We start from the raw sequence: 23,720 nt of genomic DNA on the forward strand, positions 1-23,720 counted from the left end.
CTGGCCGGGTGTGGCTCAGCTGCTGAGTGTTGACCTAGAATCCACATGATTGGGGTTGGGTTCCCAGTCAGGGCACATGCCCGGGTTGGGCTGGATCCCCAGTCAGCGGCGTGTAGGAGGCAGCCGATCAATGACTCTCTCATCATTGATGTTTATATCTCTCTCTCTCTCCCTCTCCTTTCCTCTCTCTGAAATCAATAAAGATAAATTAAAAAGAGAAAATTTTTTTTAAAGATATATTTTTTTAAAAATCTGTAATCTTTTCACTCTGTATAATCTTTTCACTCAGTGATTAGATTTATAATCACTGTTGACTTTACGCTTTTAAAATCCCTTATCTCGTTCATCCTCACAACCACCATCAACATATAACATATTTTAATACCAAAACATATCTTTAGCTCTATCTATATAACTAATTTTTTGGCATCCATACAAGGAATGTTTCTAACTGTACTGGGCCCTGTGAAGTCTGCAACATTTCCTGCCTTCAAGTCCCTACGTTCGATGACTTTATTGTTCAGTTAGAGAGATATTACATATAACCCTGAAAGTTAATAATACAAGGCAATATGTGATTAGGTGCTAAAAAACTGATATGGGTAATAGACTGCTGCATACTACAGTACTGGAGAGGAGTAGTTTAGTTATCTGCATCACCCTTCCCCTTCTTTTTTCTACCATAAAAGAAAGCTTGTATATGTGCTTTCTTGTTGCTTATATGAAGCTAGATCTGTCATCTATTGAGTGACTAAGTTCTACATTTTATAACAGGCACACTATCTCATTTAACATTCACTAGAATCTATAGGGTATTAATTCATAGTTGAGGTCCAGCAAGATTAAGTGTGAATAAATGTTGGAACTAGGATCTATCTACTTTCAAAGTCCTTGTTCTTTTTGTTACACTGTACTGTCAGAGGGATATTGGGGTGGGGAGAGGATGCAAAAGATTTGGTATTTTAGACTAAAAGTAAAGTTTCTTAAAATCCATTAAAAATTCACCCTGGCCGATGTTCTTGGTGGTTAGAGTGTGGGCCCTCACATCAAAGAGTTGCAGGTTGGATTCCAGACCAAGGGCAGGAACCTGGGTTGCAGGTTCGATCTCTGCCCCCCCACCCCCCCAGGGCACCTGTGGGAGGCAACCAATCAGTGCCTCTCTTCCTCTATCCCCCCCCTCTCCTCCTCCCTCCCTCCCTCCACTCTCTCTAAAAATCAATGGAAAAAATATCCTTGGGTGAGGATTAATAAAACAAAAAATCTATTAAAAATTCAAATATCATCTTTTATCAAAATCTATTTAGCAGCCCTATTATGTTAAATGATTATAGCAACAATAGGGATTGATATAAACTGAAATATGAAATAAACCAAAGATATAAAGCTACCTAGTAAAAATATGTGACTATCAGTTTTGTATGTTTCAGGTAATAATGCTGATTGCCTTGTATTATGCTTGTAAATCGTGACTTTTTTCTGATAAGGTTCTTGAGAATTATGAATTGTGTCCAACAGTAGTCTCCCTTACCCATGGTTTCAGTTACCTACAGTCAACTGCAGTCTGAAAATGTCAAATGAAAAATTCCAGAAATAAACAATTTGTAAGTTTTAAAATGTGCGCAGTTCTGCATGATGAAATTTCGAGCCATCCCACTCCATCCCTCCTGAGATGTAAATAGTTCCTTCTTCCAGCGTATCCAGGCTATATACGCTCCCCACCTATTAGTCACTTAGTGGTGGTCTTGTTTATCAGATCAGTTATCAGATATTTTGAGAGACAGAGACCACATTCACATAAATTTTATTACAGTATATTGTTGTAATTGTTCTATTTTATTATTAGTTATTGTTAATCTTTTACTGTGCCTAATTTATAAATTAAATTTTATCATAGGTCTATGTGTATAGGAAAAAAACACTACACACACACACACACACACACACACACATATAGTATATATATGGTTTGTTTATTATCTGCAGTTTCAGGCATCCACCTACTTGGGGCCTTGGAACTTACCCCCTGTGTATAAGGGGGACTCCTGTATTGCATTTTGACTACCTCAGTGTAGTTATCACAAACATAACAAAGGAATAATACTATAATAAAAACAATTTAAGAATCAATGCCAACTTACCACACTCGCCAACCCTAAAGCTGTCAGAAAGTGATCTGATGTAATCTTCCTTGCCCCAGGATGTTGCATTTACAAAATGGGTTGGTGAATCACGAATGGTGAAACTGAAAGTGTACCTTTCTGACCCAATATCTAAGGAAAAACCAATGCTTTTATTTTTCAAATGAAATGTTTTGTTATACTTTTGAACAAATATTATGATGATGATAATAACAATACTCAAAGGCATGGTATAAAATATTATTTCAGATATAAATTCTGTAATAAGTTATACTTGCTTTTATGAATTTCAAAGCTGCCAAAGTAATCACCTCACTATTAACCCCTCCGTTCCCTTTCCCCAGTTATATGTATATTTGGAGGGAAATGACACATAGGCTTGAACCATCCAGACATTAGCTTAGATTCTCTATTTCTCTGTTACTGTTACTATTTTAACCTAAGTCAAATTCAGATCAAAATTATTTGAAAACAAATAAATGTGTGCTACTAAATAACACCACTAGAGGTCAGCAAGTACAATTTTCCAAAATAAAATTTCTTTATAGTTTTTGCTAATTAAAAAGGTAACACAACCCAACATACATATACAAATTATAGATATCTACAGAACTGTAATTAGTGTTTACCTTTGGGGCAGGGACTGAGCTGGGAAGAGTTGGGGGTTAAATGAAGATTTTTACCTTTCAACTCTATGACTTTCTGTACTGCTTGAATTTTTAATGAAAGTATATATTTTATATGTTATTTGTATAATGTTTTTTTAAAGCCAATAAGCACATTTTCTCCAAAACAGGAATACTGTACATATAATCATAAAAAGTAGTCAAACACTACCGAAGTGGTCCCCTACCCTCACAGTTTGATAGGTGAAAATGGTATTTCATTGTTGTAATTTTAGCTAATATTTAAATATTGACTTTTTAAAATTCATGTATTTTTTCCATTACCATTTACCCCCCCCCCATATAATTCATGTATTTTAAAGTATCCCTTGTAAAGCTTAGAAAACAGACATTTAAACTTTCTCAAATTATTCAAATGGTACTTCTAATCTAATTCATTATGATGAAGTAAAGTGAAGACACAAACAAGTATGGGTGGGAGATGACATCTTTGTTATTTACCTCAAAATAATAACAGAATATTACATGAAATACAATAAAAATAAAGACACCTATCACTATACCATGAGTCAAATAACACAATCACAATTACTCAGATGATTCAAGCAAAATTAATATCTTCTTCCAAAATTATTGGCTGGCTGACTAGAGCTCTGATTCCCTTAAGCTGTATAGCAGCACTTACACTGCAACCTTTAATAAGCACCATTGATACTTTTAAAGCTAATCATAATGAGTTGCTAGATTTGGCATTCTATATTGTATCTGTGCACATTAACTACAAAAGTTTGAAGGTGAGTCAATTTTAAAAATCCAATTTTAGTCTTGGATTATGTTTCCATAGTCCTAACACTCTTGCACAGTTCAAGCAACTCAATAAAAACCACTGAAGCCAAAGTTAACTATATTTTCCACAAATGAAAGATAAAATGTTTTCACTAAATTGTCTGGTTGTTTGAGTAAATATGTAGCTACTATTGCCATACTTCCTCCTTCAGCACTACTCTATCATGACATATCCCTGCTCCAAAACCATCTTTCTTATCACTTTCTGTCTTATTTGAGATACACCTGTGTACCTGTATCTCTTAGGCTGAAAGTGATAGTCAACATGGAGTTCTTACTACAGGTCACACACCCTTACATTTAATTCTCACACCGGCTCTATTTATCCCAATTTCACAGCTGTACATAGGACAAATTTCAGATCACTCAGTGACTAAGTGAGCTCAGAAAATCTAGCTGTAAGTCCATACTCTCAGACACTATGATATCTGAAGATAATATGAGACTACAATTGCCCTCTGTTACCTTTATGCAGGGCTTAACACAGTAGAGGTACTTAATGAATACACATTCATACACATTAATGAGTTGACCAATTTAACTAGCTATTTTGGCATTGAATATACAAACTTTTAAAATTATGTTTGAGGAACATCAAATAAAATCATTAAAAACTATTTTAATGTCCTCGCACACATAGCTTTAAATTGAGTACCATACAATAGAGAGCATGGCCACTGCTCTTAAGGAGTTAAACAGGCATGAGAAACTTAATTACTAAGTACACTTTGTTGTAGTCATAAGCCACAGTTGATGAAAAATTAAGCAAATTGTTAAACAGGACTCAGCTTTTTCTGTCTGGAAAGCCTTTGACATCTGTTTTCCCAATAACTATGCCGATTATTTTCTGAAAAACAAAAAGGTTATAGAAGACAAATATTAAACACAGATGTAGATGGTAAATTTAATTTCATGGACTTGTATTTTACTGGCTCTAACAAACATTTTTGACTAGGAACCATTTAAATGTATTTATTCCAGACAAACATCTAAAAGAACTTCATAAATGTTCAATTCCACAGGGAATAGTACGAAGTAATAAGATAGTTAACTGCTATTACAAATGTAATCATTTAATACTTAGTATGTTTCTACTTTATTTTCAATCACTAGGTGGAGCACAGTAACCACCCTATGCTATCAATCCTTACTGAATTCATTCAAAGCACATGTATAATGCAATTTAATTTGCCACAGTCTTCAAAGGTTTCTTTTATATAGGGTTTTCTAACAATCCACATAAAATTGTTTAGCTTCTTAACCCAAACATGCTGAACAGTAATATAAATTAGATTGCAACAGAACTTGTATATTACTGCTAATAAATCTGAGCTCTAAAGTCTTAGATCTTAAACCTTAAAGATATTAACATCTTCTTAAAATTTTTAATGTTCTCTTTAGTGACTACCAAAGAAAAATTAAACATTAAAAAGTGCTTTGAGAAATAAAAATAATTACCTTTTTCTGAAAGGATAAACCTAAATTTATATTATTAATCTAGCAACAGATTTTAACCTTATAATAACCTACCACATTTAAAATACATTCAAGCTTTTAAGACTGTCATATCCTATTTGAGCTATCCTTATGCTTTCAGATCTCACTGAGTTTTGTTGGAAAAACACAACTAATGGGAATATTGAGTAAAACTTTCTGATTGAAAAGGCAATTAGCAAATAGTTTAACATTCAAGAAAAACTATAACAGCAATAATTATTTTTAACAATAAGCTTTTAATCATAAACTATTAAAGTTACATGTAAATTTATCCTATTTTAAGAAATCAGATTTGTAAATGCCAAATGTAAATGGCAGACTGCTTAGGAGCAAGGAAGGTAAGAGACTATGCTAATTGCATTACAATAAGTTCACCTTATAAAATGATTCTACCTAGATTTCTTTTCAATAAATAAGAGTCTTGTTATATTTGAAATGATTGAATTCTGCCCAGCCGGCGTGGCTCAGCAGTTGAGCATCGACCTATAATCCAGGGATGGCAGTTCGATTCCTGGTCAGGGCACATGCCTGGGTTGCGGGCTCCATCCCCAGTAGGGGGTGTGCAGGAGGCAGCCAAACAATGACTGTCATCATTGATGTTTCTATGTACCTCTCGAAATCAATAAAGACATGTTTTTTAAAAAAGATTGAATTCTCCCACAACCCCTCCCCAAAATGAATGTTCACATAATCATTTCAGAAATACACCTGTTGTGTATCTTTATGTCATAAAAGCAGCATAATGGCAAGTATTTAAGTCTTTAACTTGGATAATTTGATTAAAGAATAGATACTGCTGAACAAAAATATTTTAATTTTACAATGATAAATTTGAGTGATTATTATTTAATTAAAATAATACAAATAAATTTTGGATCATCTTGAACTAGTCATAGATACAATCTCCTATTCTTTAGGAGAGAGACTAGTTTTCATTTAACTGGCATAAATACAAAGACATTTAGGGGTACTTAATATAAAGCAATTATACAAGTGCAATGAGTACCTATATACTTGTCAATTATCATGCATGTGTCAAAAGAATCAATGTTAACATAGTGTAATATTACCAAAGAAAATTTCATTATAGAACAACCAAACCACTATATCATTGAAGCCTACCAGATTAGCCATATTTGGATGCAGATCTGAAAGTGTAGTGAAGTTCTTCGATGCAAAGAAGTTTGCCATTCTTTTATCTGCATTTTAGAAAACACAATTTAGGTGCACAAATTAAATGAATGAAATAAACCATAAACAATTCCAAGATTCGAAAAAGAATTTATTTAGAGAAGCACGGACAGTTTACTCACTCTTTGGGAAAAGGTTTTATTACAACAATGAAATGTAAGTTAATACAGATTCAACCTGTAAAAAACATGTTTCAAAATGTCCTTTTATAGTTTTGAATGATATAGGTTAGGCTTCAATTTTTAAACTCACTTTCCAAAAAATATATAATTCACAATTTTTGAGCACAATGCAAATGCAGAGTTTCAGATGAGAGATGACTGAATAGGACATTTGTGGATTTAAATATTAGCATAAAGCCCACTTTGAAAAATACAGCAAAACTCTATTGTAAATACCTCAATCATGCATTTGATTACACTGTGTGGGCATAGGTAGCGACTTTAACCTCACCTCCAGATGGTAAGCACCATGAGGGCAGAGGTGGCATCTAACATATTTTATGTGTGTATTTCAATGCTATGTTGCACATAAAAAGCACTCAATAAATATCAAAAAAATGAAATGGTGGCTTGTCTCTTGGTGTTATCACTATAAAAGGTTTTAGTATAGTAACAATTGTCAACTACACCAAACTAGCAGATTTACTCAGCTTCACTTCCTGATACATGGCCTCTTTAACTGTGAATGCTCTCTCACCCACAGGCTTCACTTTCAGGACATGCCCATAACACGAGTGTCAGGGAGCCTGTGAAATTAGTCAAATATGATTTTGAATTCCAGTGCCACTAGTTTGTAGTCAAGTGTTTTGACATTACTGAGCTTTAATTTCCTCTCCATAAAATGTGGATTATATCTGCCCTACAGGGTTGGTCAAAGAATTATAAATAATGGACATAAAATGCCTAGAAGTTCACAGACTCTCAACAGATAAGAATACTGCTTTTCATTCTTATCCAATGTAACAATTTCTGTATTCAGGCCTTTGATTGCCAGAAAAAACAACTGGGAAATTAAGCAGTGTTAAGTTTCCCACTCATTCTTCGGTGTGGTCTAATCTGGCTCACTATGCAATTTCAGTCTCTGAAATACTTGCCAAACCTTGACAGATTCATTCATTCATTCATCCATCTACTCAACAAGCATTTACTGAGAGTCTGTGAAGTGCCAGACACTTCAAGTTGGAGATGATGAACTATTCAGTACCTGGATTATTGTAAAAACACTATCCACCTACATGCTAAATGAGTTCTCCAATTTTTACCCCTTAGCACATTAGTGGTTTGGTCATTGACTTATGTGACATCATATGAACTCTTTGAAGGTCCTCCAATTTCTACTATTATTCAAAATATATGGTGATACACTTTAGTGTCTGTCTACCAAAAAAAAAAAAAAAAATGAGCCCTAGTCTATTTGGCTCAGTGGTTAGAGAATGGGCCTGAGGATTGAAGGGTCCCAGGTTTGATTCTGGCCAACGGCGTGTGCCTCCACTGGGGGCTCAATCCCCAGCCCCCACCGGTGCTCCTGCAGGAAGCAACCAATCGATTCCTCTCTCTCACATCGATATCTCTCTCTCTCTCCCCCCCCCTTTCCACTCTCTTGGAAAAGCAATGGAAAAAATATCCTCAGGTGAGGATTTAAAAAAAAAATTTTTTTTAATGACAACTTGCTTCTCTACCTGGACATTTTGAGAAACACAAAGTTAACATGAAATAAAGAGCTTACTTTGGTGATCCAGACATTACACCATTCATTAGCAACTACTGTCCCTTCTACTTTCTAAAGATATTTTAAGTGTCTCTTCTCCATCTCCAGTGCCATCTCCTCAGCCCAAGATTCAGTCATTCCTCACCTACAGTACTGCAATCATTTGGTTTATACCTATTTTACTCATTCAACACATGTGGTTTGAGTGTCTGGTATGTATCAGGCCCTGAATCAGGACAGAGTAGGTCTGGGGCTAGTCTCCCATCCAGGAGCCTCAGAGAGGAGCAATGAAAACAGAGAGCTAGATGTGGGACCAGGTGTGTATGGTCTCAAGGCCACTGATCCAGATCCTTGGCAAGGGTTGAGGGAAAGAGGAGGTGGCATCAGAACTAGTCCAGTTATTGTAATTTGGTGGCAGTATCACAGGTAATAGCTTTAGAGTGTCTGTTATGAGGCTGGCCCTACACTACAGACACTAGATAAACCATGATGATCTCTGACAGTCCCCACCCCCCAGGTCTCCCAAATTCCCCTTCCTGATATCTAAGCCCTCCTTCCACTTTCAAAACCTTGCGTGTGGCCCAGAGCCCAGCCTGACCTGGCCTGTTCCTCCCATGACCTTCCTGGTCTCTTATTTTAGGTTTCATGAAGGTATGACAAGGCCAGAGCCTTTGTGCTCCTCCTTGCTGGAGCTTTCCTCCACAGGAGAAAGTTGCATTACTTAGTCCTAACTCCCACTGGGGTTCTGGACCCACAGGGTAGCCAGTAGCTAACAGTGTTCCTAAGAAGTCTCTGGCACACAGGTCAGCAGAGGTTGTCAGTCAGACCCTTAGGGCAAAGCCCACCAATTTTCCTGTTTTGAGGCCATGGTCTCAAATTCTGAGCAGGCCAGAGTTAGTCAGTTTGAGGCTTGGGCCTACGGTGAAGGAGTTGTGAGCAGAGGGGTGGAGGGGGCCCTTGCCATAAACTTTGCTGACTTTTTTCCCAGGGCCAGGAAGGGGTGTATGTGTTTATGCCTCTTGTTTGTGATTTCCATTCCAATCAATGCAACAGTTATTCATGAAGACCTATGTGCCAGGTGCTGTGCTGATGCCCCAGAGCTACCTGACTCTGCCATCAGAAAATTCCATTGCCATCTACTCTGTCATCATTGACACTTCCTTTCCTTGACTGCCCAGATACAAAACAACCCTCACCAAGTCCTGCTAATTCTCCCTCCTAATTATCTCTTGAATCTGATCACCTCCCCCCCCATCTCCCTGTCCTTACCACTCTCTGCTTCTACTTTTGCCTCCTCCATCTCTTCTCCACATGACAGAGAATTCTTTAAAAACTTAGATCATCTCTCCCTTGCTTAAAACTCTTCCCAACTGCACACTGAATTAAATCCAAACTCCTTACTATAACCTTGTAATACCCAGCTGATCTGCCCTCTGCCCATCTCTTCCTCATTTCTTATCACTCTCCCCCTGGATAACCACTCTCCAGTCACCCTGGCTGCTCTCCTTTCCTCAGATAGGACTGGGGCCTTGGCATATGCAGCTCCCTCTCCCTTGAGCACCCTCCCCAACCCCACCCTCAGGCCTTCCCAAGGCAGGCCCCTCGGCATTCTTTGGGTCTCAAAGAGAAGCCTTCCCTACTACCTAACTTAAGTATCTCCCAGCCTCTATTTCCCCTCTTAGCATTCCTAATTCATACTCATTGCATGTACTGTCTGTCTTCCCCTCATTAAAAGGTTTGGCTCCATGATGACAGAGTTGAGCCTTATCTGGTGCCTAGTTTAGTGCCTTGTGCATAGTAGCTGCTGGTTGTTGTTGACTAAATTAATGAGTTCTAAATCAATCTGATTTGTAATTTGATAATAATACTGCTATAATTAGCTTTTTAGATAGAATTTTAGTTAACAGCTAATTTTACATTTATATCAAGTATTTAAATTATGAGAACAAGTATGATTTATATCTTGCTAGACAAGTGGAGCTTCAAGAGAGCTCGGTGATGATGTTCCTGTAACTTCCTACTTTATTCTACAGAACGATGGGGAGTTAGGCTACTGAACAGAAGTCCTCTTTATATGGTCATTTCTGTACATTGAAATCTCCCCAACCTCTCATCAGAAACCACAGATTTGTGACAAATTTTGGTAAAATTGGAAATTTTCTCTCCTAGAGGGGAACAATTTCAACTGTCTCTATAAATCCAATTCAGAAAGGCCATTTTCACTTCTGCTGCTTCAATGGGAACTGGGTAGGTTTTGCGTTATAAAATTCTATCTGGCCCGGCCGGGCGTGGCTCAGCGGTTGAGCGTTGACCTGGGATCCAGGCGATCAGGGTTCGATTCCCAGGTCAGGGCACATACCCGGTTGTGGGCTTGATCAGTGACTCTCTCATCACTGATGTTTCTGTCTGTCTCTCTCCCTCTCCTTTCCTCTCTCTGAAATCAATAAAGATATATTTAAAAAAAAAATTCTGACTTCCAAACACTCCGGGGTGTCCATTAGAAAACTGGCTGGCTGGCATCACACTGGAGAATCTGCAACACGGAGACAGAAGAATGCTTGCTAGTAGCCTTTCAAGGTACTTTCAAATTTTACAACTAGGCTGCTTTAAAAGAAAGAAAGAGAAAACTGCATGACTTGCATTCAAATACCGTTTCCTAAAGTTTATCACTTCATGCCCTCCTCACGTTTGCACCTTTATAGATAAGCCCAGTGCCCAGCAATTCTAAGACAAGGATCTAAAACCGCAGTGCCTTTCAAACCCTGCGGTGACATGCAACACTCCGTTTGTTCCGTTTGAAAATGTATTCTGATGATTCCAACTCTGTGACATCCTGGAAAAGGCAAAACTGTGGAGCTGGCACAAGATCCAGGGTTATCAGGGGTCGAGGGAGGGAGGGACGGGCGACAGCAGCAGGAATTTCTAGGGCAGTGAGACTGTTCTGTGGGGTCCTCTCACGGTGGACACGTGTCCTGTCGCATTTGTCAGACCCAAGAATGTCCAACCCCGAGAGTGAACCCTAACGTAAGCGACAACGGTGTCTGGAGTCCGTGTGGAATGCGCGTCTATTGTGCACTGACGCCGCAGGCGCGTCTGTCAGCGCGTACTCATTCTAAGCGCGCCCACGCGTTCCACACGGTTCCACAGGACACGCGTATTCGATGTGACACTGACCCCTCGGGTTCCGACTGTGGGATACCTCCGTCTGTCGGCTTCACAGACGCCGGGTCCCACACCCCCCAACCCGCTGGCTTCCGACAGTGCAGGGCCACGGGTGAGCCGAGGGTCGGCCCAGGATCCTCCCGGGCCTCGCCTTCGCGACCACCCTGCCCAGCCCTCAGGAGCGGACGAGAGCCCGCAGCCCGCAGGGGCCACGAGGCCAGGCGTTCACCTCAGCAGTCCGCGCGCGCTGCTTCGGAGCGCTCCCAGCGCCTGGTGGCTCCTCCCTGCGGGACAGCCGGAGGCCGCTCACAACCCCGCCCCGCCGCCTCGCTGCAAGGCCCGCGCGGGCAGATTCTCCACAGCGCGCTCCGCCCGCAGTCTCCTCGCGCGACCGCCGCCGCTTTGGAACCTCAGGGCGACCGTTAGCGCTGGCTCCGGCTCCGCCCACTCCCAAACTCCGCGCCGGCCCCGCCCCGCGCACCCGCCTCCGGCTCCGCCCACTCCCAAACTCCGCGCCGGCCCCGCCCAGCGCACCCGCCTCCGGCTCCGCCCACTCCCAAACTCCGCGCCGGCCCCGCCCCTGGGACGCAGCCCTCAGTTGGGGAGCTCTGGCTCCGCCCCCTGCCCCGCCCCGTTCCCTCTGGGGTTCCCGACCGCAGGGCGGTCCCTCACCAGTCCCAGCGGTGAGAGGGGAGAGGGGGAGACTAGGGTGGGAGTGGTTCCCATTTCTTTCCTTCCAGAGCGTGTCCTCCAGGCCAGAGAGCAGTACGGGGCGCTGAGAACCAGTGACCCAGTAAGATGCCTGGGGTCCTTCTTGAAGAAACATGTCAGAAGTGCAGAGGACCTTGCACAGCAGCTGAGTACAGGTTAGAGCAGGTGAAACTCGGAATCTGGACAAGATGGTGAGCTGTGTCACCTCAGTAACCTAGCTGTGATCTTGCAAAATGTCCCAGTGGGGAAAAGTGGGTCAAGTGTAGCAGGGATCTCTCTGAATTATTACTTTTTAATGTATATATATGTGTGTGTGTTTTTGATTTTGGAGAGGAGGGGGAAAAGAGAGAGGGAGAGAGAGAAACATTGATGGTCTGCCTTCTGAACAGGCCCCAACCAGGGACTGAACCCGAAACCTAGGCCTATGCTGAGCCACATCGGCCAGGGCTCTCTGAATTATTTCTTATGCTGCACGTGACTCTGTAATTATCTCAGTTAAAAGTAGAAAGTGCACGGGTGCACGATTGCTGATAGGGCTTTTAGAAGGGGGCAGGTGCTGGATGTAAACCCTGGTGACTTGCTGGAGGAACATGACGGAAGGCCAGGCTACTAGATCCATAAGACATTTTCCTGATCATACTATTTATATCACTTCAGATGTAAATATAGACTGCGTATCTAATTAGATGTGCTAACTATTGGACTTACGTGAATGTAACAAAACATTTGTTCATTTTAAAAAATTACAGTCGAGCCCGGCCAGGCTTGGCTCAGCAGTTGAGCGTAGACCTAGGATCCAGGCAATCAGGGTTCGATTCCCAGTCAGGGCACATGCCCAGGTTGCAGGCTCGATCTCCAGTCAGGGGTGTGCAGGAGGCAGCTGATCAATGACTCATCGTTGATGTTTCTCTCTCTCTCTCTCCCTCTCCCTTTCTCTCTCTGAAATCAATAAAGATATATTAAAAAAAAAAAATTATAGTCCAGTCAGCCTGCCTGACTCAGTGGTTGAGCATTGACGTAGGATCCAGGAGATTGCCATTGGACTCCTGTCAGGGCACATGCCCAGGTTGAGGGCTTGATCCCCAGCAGGGGGCATGCAGGAGGCAGCTGATCAATGATTCCCTCATCATTGATGTTTCTCTCTCTCTCCTTCTCCCTTCCTCTCTGAAATCAATAAAGATATATATATTTTTTAAATGTTCCCTATATCTGTGAGTTTGTTTTTGTTTTGTTTTTAGATTCCACATGTAAGTGAAGTCATATGGTATTTGTCTTTCTCTGACTTATTTCACTTATCATAATACCCTCTAGGTCCATCCATGTTGTCACAAGTGGCAACAGCTCTTCATGTTTTTAATTACTACATTTGGAAATCTTTTTAGTCTAATGACTTATAATTTCTGTTAACAGAGAATTACTCAGGGGTAAATAAGTTAGGATCCAACAACTAAATCCATTAACTTTGTCACCAACTACAGTCCACTATAGTATTATTTAAATTATTTAGCTTCTCATACAACTCAATCACGATAAAAAATAATTCAATAAAAATAATGGGCAAAGGACATGAAGAGACATTTCTCCAATGAAGACATACAGATGGCCAAAAGACATGAAAAGATGCTCAGCATCATTAATCATCAGGGAAATGAAAATCAAAACTACAATGAGATACCATCTCACACCTGTCAGAATGGCTATTATAAAAAAAGTCAACAAAGTGTTGGCAAAGTTGTGGAGAAAAAGAAACTTATGTACTGTTGGTGGGACTGCAAGTTGGTGTAGCCACTGTGAAAAACAGTGTAGCGGTTTCTCAAGAAACAACAGAGCTGCCTTATGACCCAACACTTCTGGGTATTTATCCGAAGACAAAAACACTACATAATTTGAAAAGATATGTGCACCCCTATATTCATTGCAACATTATTTACAATAGCCAAGATACAGAAACAACCTAGGTGTCCACTGATAGATGAATGGATAAAGAAGATGTGGTTTATATACACAATGGAATATTATTCAGCCATAAAAAGAATGACATCTTGCCATTTGTAAAAACATGGATGGACCTAGAGGGTATTATGCTAAATGAAATACAGTAAGTCAGACAGAGAAAGATAAATACCATATGATTTCACTTCTATGTGGAATCTAAAAAAGAAAGAAAACAAATGAATAAAATGAAATAAAAAGACTCATAGAAACAGAGATCAAACTGATGATTGCCAGACCAGATAGGGAGGGGGGAGAGGGATGGGTGAAAAAGGTGAAAAGGAATATAATATTGTGATTAAGTCAATAATATTGTAATTAAGTTCACGTGGTGACAGATGATTACTAGTCATTACTTTGATCACATCATAAGGTATATAGATGGTGAATCATTGTACTGTATACCTGAAACTAACATAATATTGTATACCAACTATACTCAATTTTTTTTAATTTAATAAATAATTGAGCTTTTCCATTTAAAAGAAAAAGACAATTTTCTCTTTAAATGAAAAAACAGCCAGAGGCAAGTTTTATATTATTATCAAAACATGGTTTTTATTTTTCCTCATTTGTTGTTTTTTTTATTTACCAAATAATAATGGAAAGTAAAATAAAGTACCTGCATTTCCACCATTTCAAATTTAATAGAGAAAGCTTTAAAATTATTTCTATATTCTTTTCCAGTCTTTGTCTTTAAAAGAATATATCCTGATCTTTCCAAAAGAATGAACTGGCATTTTAAATCAATTTTAAAGAAAAAAAGAAGGTATAAAAATATTTTGTATGCATTTTTCATTTGAGCCTCAGTGGGGGAATATAATCTTAAATTTTTGTTTGTATTTTTCGTATGTTAGTAAATTAATTTTTGCTGAAAGCTATCTAAGATTAAGCAAGCATTGTCTGCCTCACCAGGACACAACAGGTTTTTCATAACCCTAAAAGACTGGGATTGTTGATATTAACAATGAGATTGGGGCCCCCTTAATGTGAAAAGAATTCTTTTCTTTCATTATTTATAACAATTCTGTGAACTTGGTTTGTTCCAAACAGTAGAATTGACTTGTCAATACATTTTGGATGATGTGAACCAAAGCAAGGACAAGGAATGCCTAGCCTTGCCACTTGATGTAGATGTCAAGGGTGAGTGAACAAAGGTCAGAGCTGAAATAGCTTGTGTGTCTGGCTAGAGAAATGGTATGAGGCTATACCCGCCACCTCCCTGGGGCATGCCAGCTGTCAGACCATCTAGGAGCATGTCACAGGGGGTGACAGGGAAAATATGTAGTAATGAACTTCACACATACTAATCAGTAGGAAAAATTGACAATTATTTTAATGAATTATAAGACCACTTTTTATTTAACGACAAAATAACTTTTCTAAAGTTGCTCCTGTGATTACAATATCCCTCCCAGGAGCTGAAATGCCGATAGATCAATTACTAATCTCGCTCCCCACTCCTTCATCTATTGAGGGACCAGCCAACATTTAAATAGATTGTAGGTGTGCTAACATTTACAGATATTTGCGTGAGATTTTGCAAAAGTATGTCTGGAAAAGGGAGGCGAGGTAACCTGTGAGTGGGGTTGAAAGAACTGGACATGGAGATCAGGTTTATATGCTAATCAAAGCAATTTAAGAGCTATTGGAACAAATGAGAGGAAATAAGAGAGTAAAACAGACATTTGGGGGAGCTGGATTCAGGAAAGTTTGAAGAAGTATTGGAAAGGAGAGAGCTCATGGGGGGGGGGGGGGACAGTGGGATATCTGGAGCAGCCTAAAGACTGAGAGTCCAGGAATATTCTGGAAAATTCTGGAGGAGAGTCCATGCACACTGCTGAGTCAGGACTTGGGGAGTTGTGGGAAGGACAGATCCCTTCTCAAGTCTGGGTGGCTTGAGCCAAAAAGAACTTGATTTGTTCCACAAGCAAAGCAACTGAGAGGAGAAATATAAACATTGGCATCTGACTGGAAATAGCAAGAATCAAGGTTAAACCAAGTGAAACTGGAAAAACTATTAACAGCCTGATGTATACAAGTGGACCTACGGTAAAGTGAGTAGTGAGCAGGGCTTGGGATAATTTAGTATTTGTCGTTTGTGCACGGGGCTGCTACATATGGCAGTGTGCCCTTTCCGTGCTGTACATGCCCGATGCACACAGCACCGGAGAGAATGTGTTGAAGGAGAGCAGAAGGCCATGAGCACACAAAGCACAGGGTTTGGTCTTTGGGAGAGAATCTGGCTGCCCCCCAGCTGGCCCTACTGAAAAGTGACTCATGTGACATTAGGAAGGGCCCATTTTTTGGAGGGCTGTCATGGCCCGTTTCATCACAATTTATATTAGATCTCCAGTACATAACTTTTTTAAACCTTTCTAAATCATTGCAACACATCTTTACCAGCTACATTGCAAGTAACCGTATCACTGACCTCTCGAGTTCGGGCTCCACGTTGCCATCGTCTGTGGGCATTTCTACGCACTTGAGAGACCAGGTATATCGAAGGGCAGTCTGCCTAAAACTAAACTCAGAAGCTTACCCCAAGCCAGCGCCCCTTCTTCCAGCTCTGACATAAGCATACTTCCCGTAACCCAAGCTCAGCCTTGAATCCTCCCCAAGTCCTGCTCCACTTTTATCTAATTGGGGATCAAGTTCTGTTTTTCTGGAATATCTCTTGTCTCCCCACTTCTACTGCTGCCAACTTCATTTAGGCCTGGCAGCTTTATACGGGACTGCAGGGCATGCTGCAGGGCTCTTACCCCTCCCTACTCCAGCCCATCCTACGCCCTGCTGCCAGATTAAGCTCCTCATAGCTTCCATCACAGCATGCCCCTGGTCTGGAACCTTCGATACTGTCTGTTATAGGGACCCAATTTTTTTCCTGTAAGGGGTCATATATAAAGGGCTTTGTGCCCCATATGGTATCTGCTGAAATTACTCAGAACTGTTACTTTATAGTGCAGAAAACACCCAAAGACAATACCTGAACAAATGGGCATGGCTGTATTCCAATAAAACTTTATTTATAAAACAGTCAGTGGGCCACATTTGGCCTATGAGCCAACGTTTACAAACCCCTGGGTTAAAGTAACAATTTTTTAGTTTGGCATTCTCACTTTCTAGAACCTGTACTCAATTTAAAATGCTAACCCTAGCCCTGGCCAGTGTTTCTCAGTGGTTAGACCATCGCCCCATGCAATGAAGGGTCACAGGCTTGATTACTGGTCAGGGCACATGCCCAGGTTGCAGGTTTAATCCCTGGTTGGGGTGCCTGCTTAAGGCATCCAATCAATGTTTCTCTCTCACATCAATGTTTCTCTCTATCTCCCTCTCCCTTCCTCTCTCTGAAATCCATAAAGATATATTTTTAAAAAAGAATATGAAAAATAAATAAATAAAATAAAACTCTAGCCCTCCTTCCCACCATTTCTCTAAAGCATGCCTATTTCCCCAAGACTTTTATATTCCTAACAAATTTATGTTTAGGAATGAATTTCCCGCACTCCCAATATACACATATTTTCAAAGCTATGTAACAATGGCTGATACTGTGACAACAATGCCTTTTTTCTATGTTTTTCTCCACTTCATTTTCTGCGAGACTGATGCTCATCACTTCATTATTACTTCCAGAAAACATTTTTAAGAGGTACCTTGATTCCTGGAGCCACTATACCATTTTGAATAACTACTGCTCGTATTGATTATCTTAGAGTCCAACATTACTCCACAGTAAAAATAAGGGTCCTTGAGAAAAGCAGAGACTTCCCCCTGCAGCACTGCGCTTTCCTCCCGCCGGGTTCAAACCCCAGGCTTCGCTCTTTGTTAAGTTTGACAGGCTCAGGAACTTGCTCAGGGCATGGGAGCCTATCTGTATAATTCACATATCTGGCATATACTAAAGGAAGCGGGAGAAAACCTCGATTACTCTGAGAAATGGACAATACTATTTCTCAACATGCTTAGTTTCAGTACACAGAGTTCTCTAATCGGAGCAGTTCTATCACACCGTTGTCTAAAATGAGAAAATAAATGGGATTTAGGAGAAGCTAGCATGAATTGTAGAAACTAAAAGTCAGGCTGTCTGCTCACTAATTAGCTGTGTCGGTCAAACGAGGCTCTCTGACTGTCATTGTCCGGATCTGTCAGATAGAAGGTTTGGGCAGATCCAGTGGGACAAAAGTAAATAACAGAGGTGCAAACCCTGCGGGAAAATGCGGTAGATTTGCATGTGTGTCAGTCTCTTCTCGACCGAAGCTCTCTGAAAGCTTGATCACTCAGAATCCTCCCACGGCTAATGCAGTGCCTCGCACACAGCCGGCGTTTGCTGAGTGAATCGTTTGATAACCATGAGTAACATGGGCCTCTAATATGTGGCAAAGCTGCAAAAACAGGGGAGAGGGCATTCTGCTCATTTAGGGTGCAGAGAGGCTGCTGTACGCCTTGGTGGAGGGATCAGTAGATTTGTATTCTAGGGCTTGTTTCGAGTTCTAGACCTTAATGTGCTGTAGGACCTTAGAAGAGTTACTTGGCTTCTCTAGGCCTTCAAATGGCATGTAAAATGTAAGTAAATGGGACTTCCCCCGTTTTTAAACTCATAAGGGTAATAGCACAGCCATCCCTATGAAATAATGGTTGGGAAAAAAGGAAGGCCACAGTCCAGCAAGAGCCTTTACTAAATGGGTGGCATGGTACTGTTAACTGGCATTCCTGCTTTATAGTATCTTTGCCTAGGCAAGCTCTAAAAACAGGTTGAAATGGCTCTACTATTCTCCTCAACTCAATTTCCCCTAAACTGACCATAGGTTCTGTTCCACAAAAGAAGCAGACAATTGTCACAAGTTTCCGGGGAGTATCAACTTACCCTTCCGCTTTCCTTCTTAGAGCTCAGATGGAAACAGCCACACAGGGCCCTTTAGCCCTAATAGTGCTCTACGGGTGTCACCAAGTTCCATGCAGGAGACACCCACAGGTCATCAAGCAGGAAATCCTTTCCCTTGTGTTGGTGCTCTTACACTTTTCATATCTTTTTTTTTTTTTTTTTTTTTGGTCTTGATTGTTAAAAAACAGAGTCAACTACAAAGTTTTTTGGGTTTTTTACACTTTTTTTTTTTACCCTCACCCAGAAATATGTTTATTGATTTTAGAGAGAGAGGGAGGGAGAGAGAGAGAGATGTGAGAAACATCAATTCAGTTGCCTCCCGCATGCGTCCGGACCAGGGATCAAACCCGCAACCTTTTGGTGTTCAGGACGACGCTCCAACCAACTGAGCCACCTGGCCAGAGCTTAACTACAAAGTTTTATTTGGTAATTTTTTTTTTCTTTTAAGACTATTGACACATTTATGAAAACCCCGATGACTCTGATGAGTCAGTAGAGTAGTAAGAGGTGACAAATATTATTTTTATTTATTTAGCATGTATGCTCATCTACCTCCAAAACAACGTGAGGTACTGCACTGGGTTGAATAGTGTCTCCCCCAAATTCATGTCTGCTTGGTACCTCAGATGTAATCTTGTTTTGGAAATAGGATCTTTGCAGATGTAATTAGTTAAGAGGAGGTCACACTGGATTAGGGTAAACCCTAAATCTAATGGCTGGTATCCTTACAAGAGGAGGAGCGGTGACACAGAGACATGCAGGGAGAAGGCCATGAGACCATGGAGCAGAGATTAAAGTGCTGTGTCTACGTGCCAAAGAGCGCCAAGGATTGCTGGTGGCCACCAGAAGCTAGGAGAGAGGCACGGAAAAGATTCTCCCTCAGGGTTTCCAGAAGGAACCAACCCTGCCAACACTTGGCTTTCAGACTTCTAGCCTCCAGAACTGGGAAAGAATACACGTCTGTTCTTTTAAGCCACCCAGTCTGTAGTAATTTGTTACGGCAGTCCGAGGAAACTGATACAGGTGGTTCACAGGTTAATCATAATGGCCAATAAAATTATTAATAAAGTAACAAAAGAGCCACCACATGCAAACAGCAGAGAGAACAAATGTGCCCAGGCATCCCAGATGAGCAGATTTAGGTTGTTGTTTTCTAGCAGCTGAATCACAAAAGAAATCACATTGGATTATATAGTTCTGATTCTCCAACAAAGAGAACATACAAGTTAATCTAAAGAGACAGCCCTATTCATTTTCCCATGGGATAAAAAAAGGAATTTATCACAAAGTTCCTTGTACAGGGCCATTAAGGAAGATGATAAACAACATCTTTTAAAAAGTTTTAGCGCCCAGCCGAGCGTGGCTCAGTGGTTGAGCATCGACCTAGGATCCAGGCGATCAGGGTTCGATTCCCAGTCAGGGCACATGCCCGGGTTGCGGGCTCAATCAATGACTCTCTCACCATTGATGTTTCTATCTCTCTCTCTCCCTCTCCCTTCCTCTCTCTGAAATCAATAAAGATATTTTTTTTTTAAAAAAAAAAAGTTTTAGCAAATACTGTTAGACCTTTGCAAAACCTGTAACCCATCTAGTCATGAGAAAGACTTGAGACAAATCCTAATAGAGGGGCGTTTTACAAAATGCCTGACCAGTCCTCCGGAAAATGGTCAAGATCATCAAAAACAGTATCACCCTGGCCAGGTGGCTCAGTTGGTTGGAGTCATCCCGGGAGTACCACAAAAGGTTGAGGGTTTCATTCCCAGTCAGGGCACACACCTAGGTTTGGGGTTTGATCTCTGGTCCGGGGCCTGTACGAGGCACCAATCGATGTTTCTCTCTCACATCAATGTTTCTCTCTCTCTCCCTTCCTCTCTGAAATCAATAGAGCATATCCTTGGGTGAGAATTTGAAAAAAAACAAACAAAACGGTCTGAAAGTCACAGCCGAGAGGATCCTAAGGAGATGAGATGACTAAATGTAATGGTGAGTCCTGGATGGGAACCTGGGACAGAAAAAGGACATGAGGGGAAAAGTAAGGAAATCGGAACAAACTATGGACTTTGGTTGACAATAATGTATCCATATAAGTTCATAACCTGTAAGAAATATACCATCTCATGTAAGCTGTTATTAATGGGCAAACTGGATATAGAGTATAAGGAACTCTGAATGAGCTCAATTTTTCTGTAAACCTAAAACTGTTCTACAAAATAAAATCTCTTCTAAAAATTCTGTTAGATGGACAATTCTGAAGTTGACTTTCCGTAAAAGCCTGACAAAGAGTCTTATGTCCTATGAAACAAGAGCCCTGGAGTTCACATCCGAACCACACAGGGAACATGCACCTTGAGGCCAAAGACCTTTCCCTCCCTTTCAAGTCCCAAAGAAGTTGTCACTTTTGTTTCCAGAGGAGCTTGGAGCCACCAGCCCGGAATTCCAGTTTTCTGCAAAAATGGTTCGCAGCAGCACGGAGAGCCCTGGCTCCCCCATCACCTCAAGTCTGCCGGTGAGAACCGCTCGGGGTGCCGCAGCCCCCCTCAGTCGAAGCCCAAGGGTCAGCCCCTGTCCTGCAGAGCCGCCGCCCCAGCTGGCACGGTGGCCGCTGACCCCGGGTTAGCGGGGCTTTCTGACCTCACGACTCCTCGGGTACCGGGGTTCGGAGGCTCCCAGACACCCTGAAAGTGCCCACAAGCTGGAGCTACAGGAGGACCGGGGAGGACTGCCTGGAGCACGCGGGCATAGACGGAGCCTGAAGAAGTTCTCTTGTCGCGGGATCGCGATTGTTTCTGGAAGCTCGGTGACCGGAACGTCACTGCGCTTGTCCCACAGCGGAGGGCGTGGCGCGACCCCAACGTCACAGAGCAACACTTCTGAGCCGGGCCCCAGGAGCTGGCACATGGCATATTGTCTCTAAGGCCTGCCCGGGTGGTCTTTGGAGAAAGCGTCGCCTCTCGCGACCGCAGGTTTCTGCCACGCTTACCGGACAAAGCTGGTGGCATCATTGTAACAAATGATATAACTGCAGAGAATTTGTAACTGAGTCGGTCTCTTGGAGAGAAATTAGTCCAGAAAGGTTGCCCCAGGGCACCTTTGTGGGGGACAGATGTGTGGTTCCCGATGATCCTCTGGGAAGAAGTGGACCCGAGTAGAGCTTCTCGGGAAGGACGTCTTCCTTGGGGACTTGCAGGCCCTGCTCCCCGCCCTGCCCCAAGCGCGCGTTTCACCCCAGCTTCAGGGACCCAGGCGCCCAGGCAGCCAGCACCGGCCACCAGCCACCAGCCACCAGCCACCAGCCACCAGCCTCCAGCTCGGGCCCAGGGCCCCCTGCCCAGCCGCTGGCTCGGGATCGGACTCGGACTAGGAGCAGAGACTGAAAATCGAGCAGATCCAGGCGGCCCACGGGGACGCGGACGCGGACGGGAACCACCCGAGCGCCACGCGCGCTCCCCGCTCCCCAGGACCAACGCGGGCCGCCCGGTGTGCGCCGTTGGCATGTACGGAAGAAAAACAGACCGATGTTTTGTGTAATAACAACCTGGGTTTTCAAAGCCAGCTTTTTTATATGTATATAAATATGCTGCTATTACAGATTTAACATTTTTCTGTCAAAGGAAAGTCTACGTTTTCTGCCTGTTCAGAACTGTTTAATAGCAGTTACTCTTGAGTGTATTGACATTTTTATGTTTTTAAAACTATTTTCCTTAAAGCTGAAAATATTAACAAATGGATATGATTAGCCTTTCAAAAAAGAAAAATATATATATGTATATTGAGCCCTGACCACTGCGGCTCAGTTGATTGGTGCGTCGTCCTGTGCACTGAAGGGTCCCAGGTTTGATTCCTGGTAGGACACATACCCAGGCTGCGGGTTCAATCCCCTGTGGGGTGTGTATTGGAGGCAACCGATGGGGTTCAATCCCTGGTCAGGGAGCTTACAGGAGGCAACCGATGTTTCTCTCTCACATCAATGTTTCTCTCTCTCCCTCCCTCTCTCAAGTCAATAGGAAAAAAATCATATCCTCTAATTAGGATTTTTAAAAAATCTATTGACTATAACAAAAAGAAAAGTGCACAGATTGTAAGTGTACAACTCAATAAATTTTCACAAAGAGGACCATTCACCACAACCCAGAGCAAAAAGGAGAAGGTAACCAGCACCCCAGAACCCCTCCTCATAGCCCTTCCTCTCCCCCTACCTCCTCCCACCAGGTAACAAAGATCTGGACTTCTAAAGCCATGAATTAGTTGTGCTAAGTTTTGAACTCCAAGTAACTAAATCACAAACTACCTCACACTGTATTTTAGTAGACACCACTATTCTCATCTTTGGCTTTTTAGCATTTCTCAAATTTTATAAATTGTCAAAAAATGTATCATTTTTTCACACTCCACTGTGTCAGACATCCTAAGTAAAGTTTCCAAATCCATTAAAGTCATGAGTAGTCTGCAATGTGTCATAACTAAGATGACCTCCATCAAGATTGGAATACCAGTCATGGATACCATGGATACCAAATTGTATTTGCAAATAATTTTTCTTACTTACTTTGAGTAGGCTATTGGAACATGAGGGTGTAGAAAGTATGCATTTTTTATTATAAATTTTAAAATCTCTATGAATAAATCCTCATCAATACACTAAGTGTTGTAAATACTTTATAAAAATGTACTCCTTAGAGAAGCCTTAAAATTTAAGATGGCACTGCTTAAATGGGGTCAGAGGCATGGAGGTGCAACTAAGTCGTGAATGTTCCAACTTAGTGCCACAGTCAGAATGAAAGTCCTGAAGGAATTGTGACCACCTTCAGAGTGGTTTAGGATACGGGGCATAATGGGGGAAATGGGGCTTTATGAGGTGTTAAAACAGGCATAACCATAAAATTAACAATGGGAATTACGGGAAGGGCTGAGGAGTGGTATGGGAAATGAAGAAGAGACATTTAGTCCAAAGACAATGGAATA

General features: G+C 41.5%; 1 protein-coding gene across 1 annotated transcript in view; it reads right to left on the reverse strand.

Annotated features, from left to right (window-relative positions):
- MEIOB (meiosis specific with OB-fold) overlaps positions 1-11,622 on the reverse strand; it is a 30,589-nt gene extending 18,967 nt beyond the window's left edge. The window contains exons 1-4 of the mRNA XM_081132695.1: positions 11,400-11,622; positions 6,230-6,306; positions 4,400-4,457; positions 2,139-2,270 (exon numbers count right to left, since the gene is read on the reverse strand). Of these exons, the coding sequence (XP_080988821.1) occupies positions 2,139-2,270; positions 4,400-4,457; positions 6,230-6,298 (259 nt within the window). The 5' untranslated portion in view covers positions 6,299-6,306; positions 11,400-11,622. The remainder of the gene's footprint in view (positions 1-2,138; positions 2,271-4,399; positions 4,458-6,229; positions 6,307-11,399) is intronic.
- Positions 11,623-23,720: the final 12,098 nt, after the last annotated feature.

Source organism: Miniopterus schreibersii (genome assembly GCF_964146895.1).
Source record: "Miniopterus schreibersii genome assembly, chromosome: 3".
Classification (NCBI taxonomy): Eukaryota; Metazoa; Chordata; class Mammalia; order Chiroptera; family Miniopteridae; genus Miniopterus; species Miniopterus schreibersii.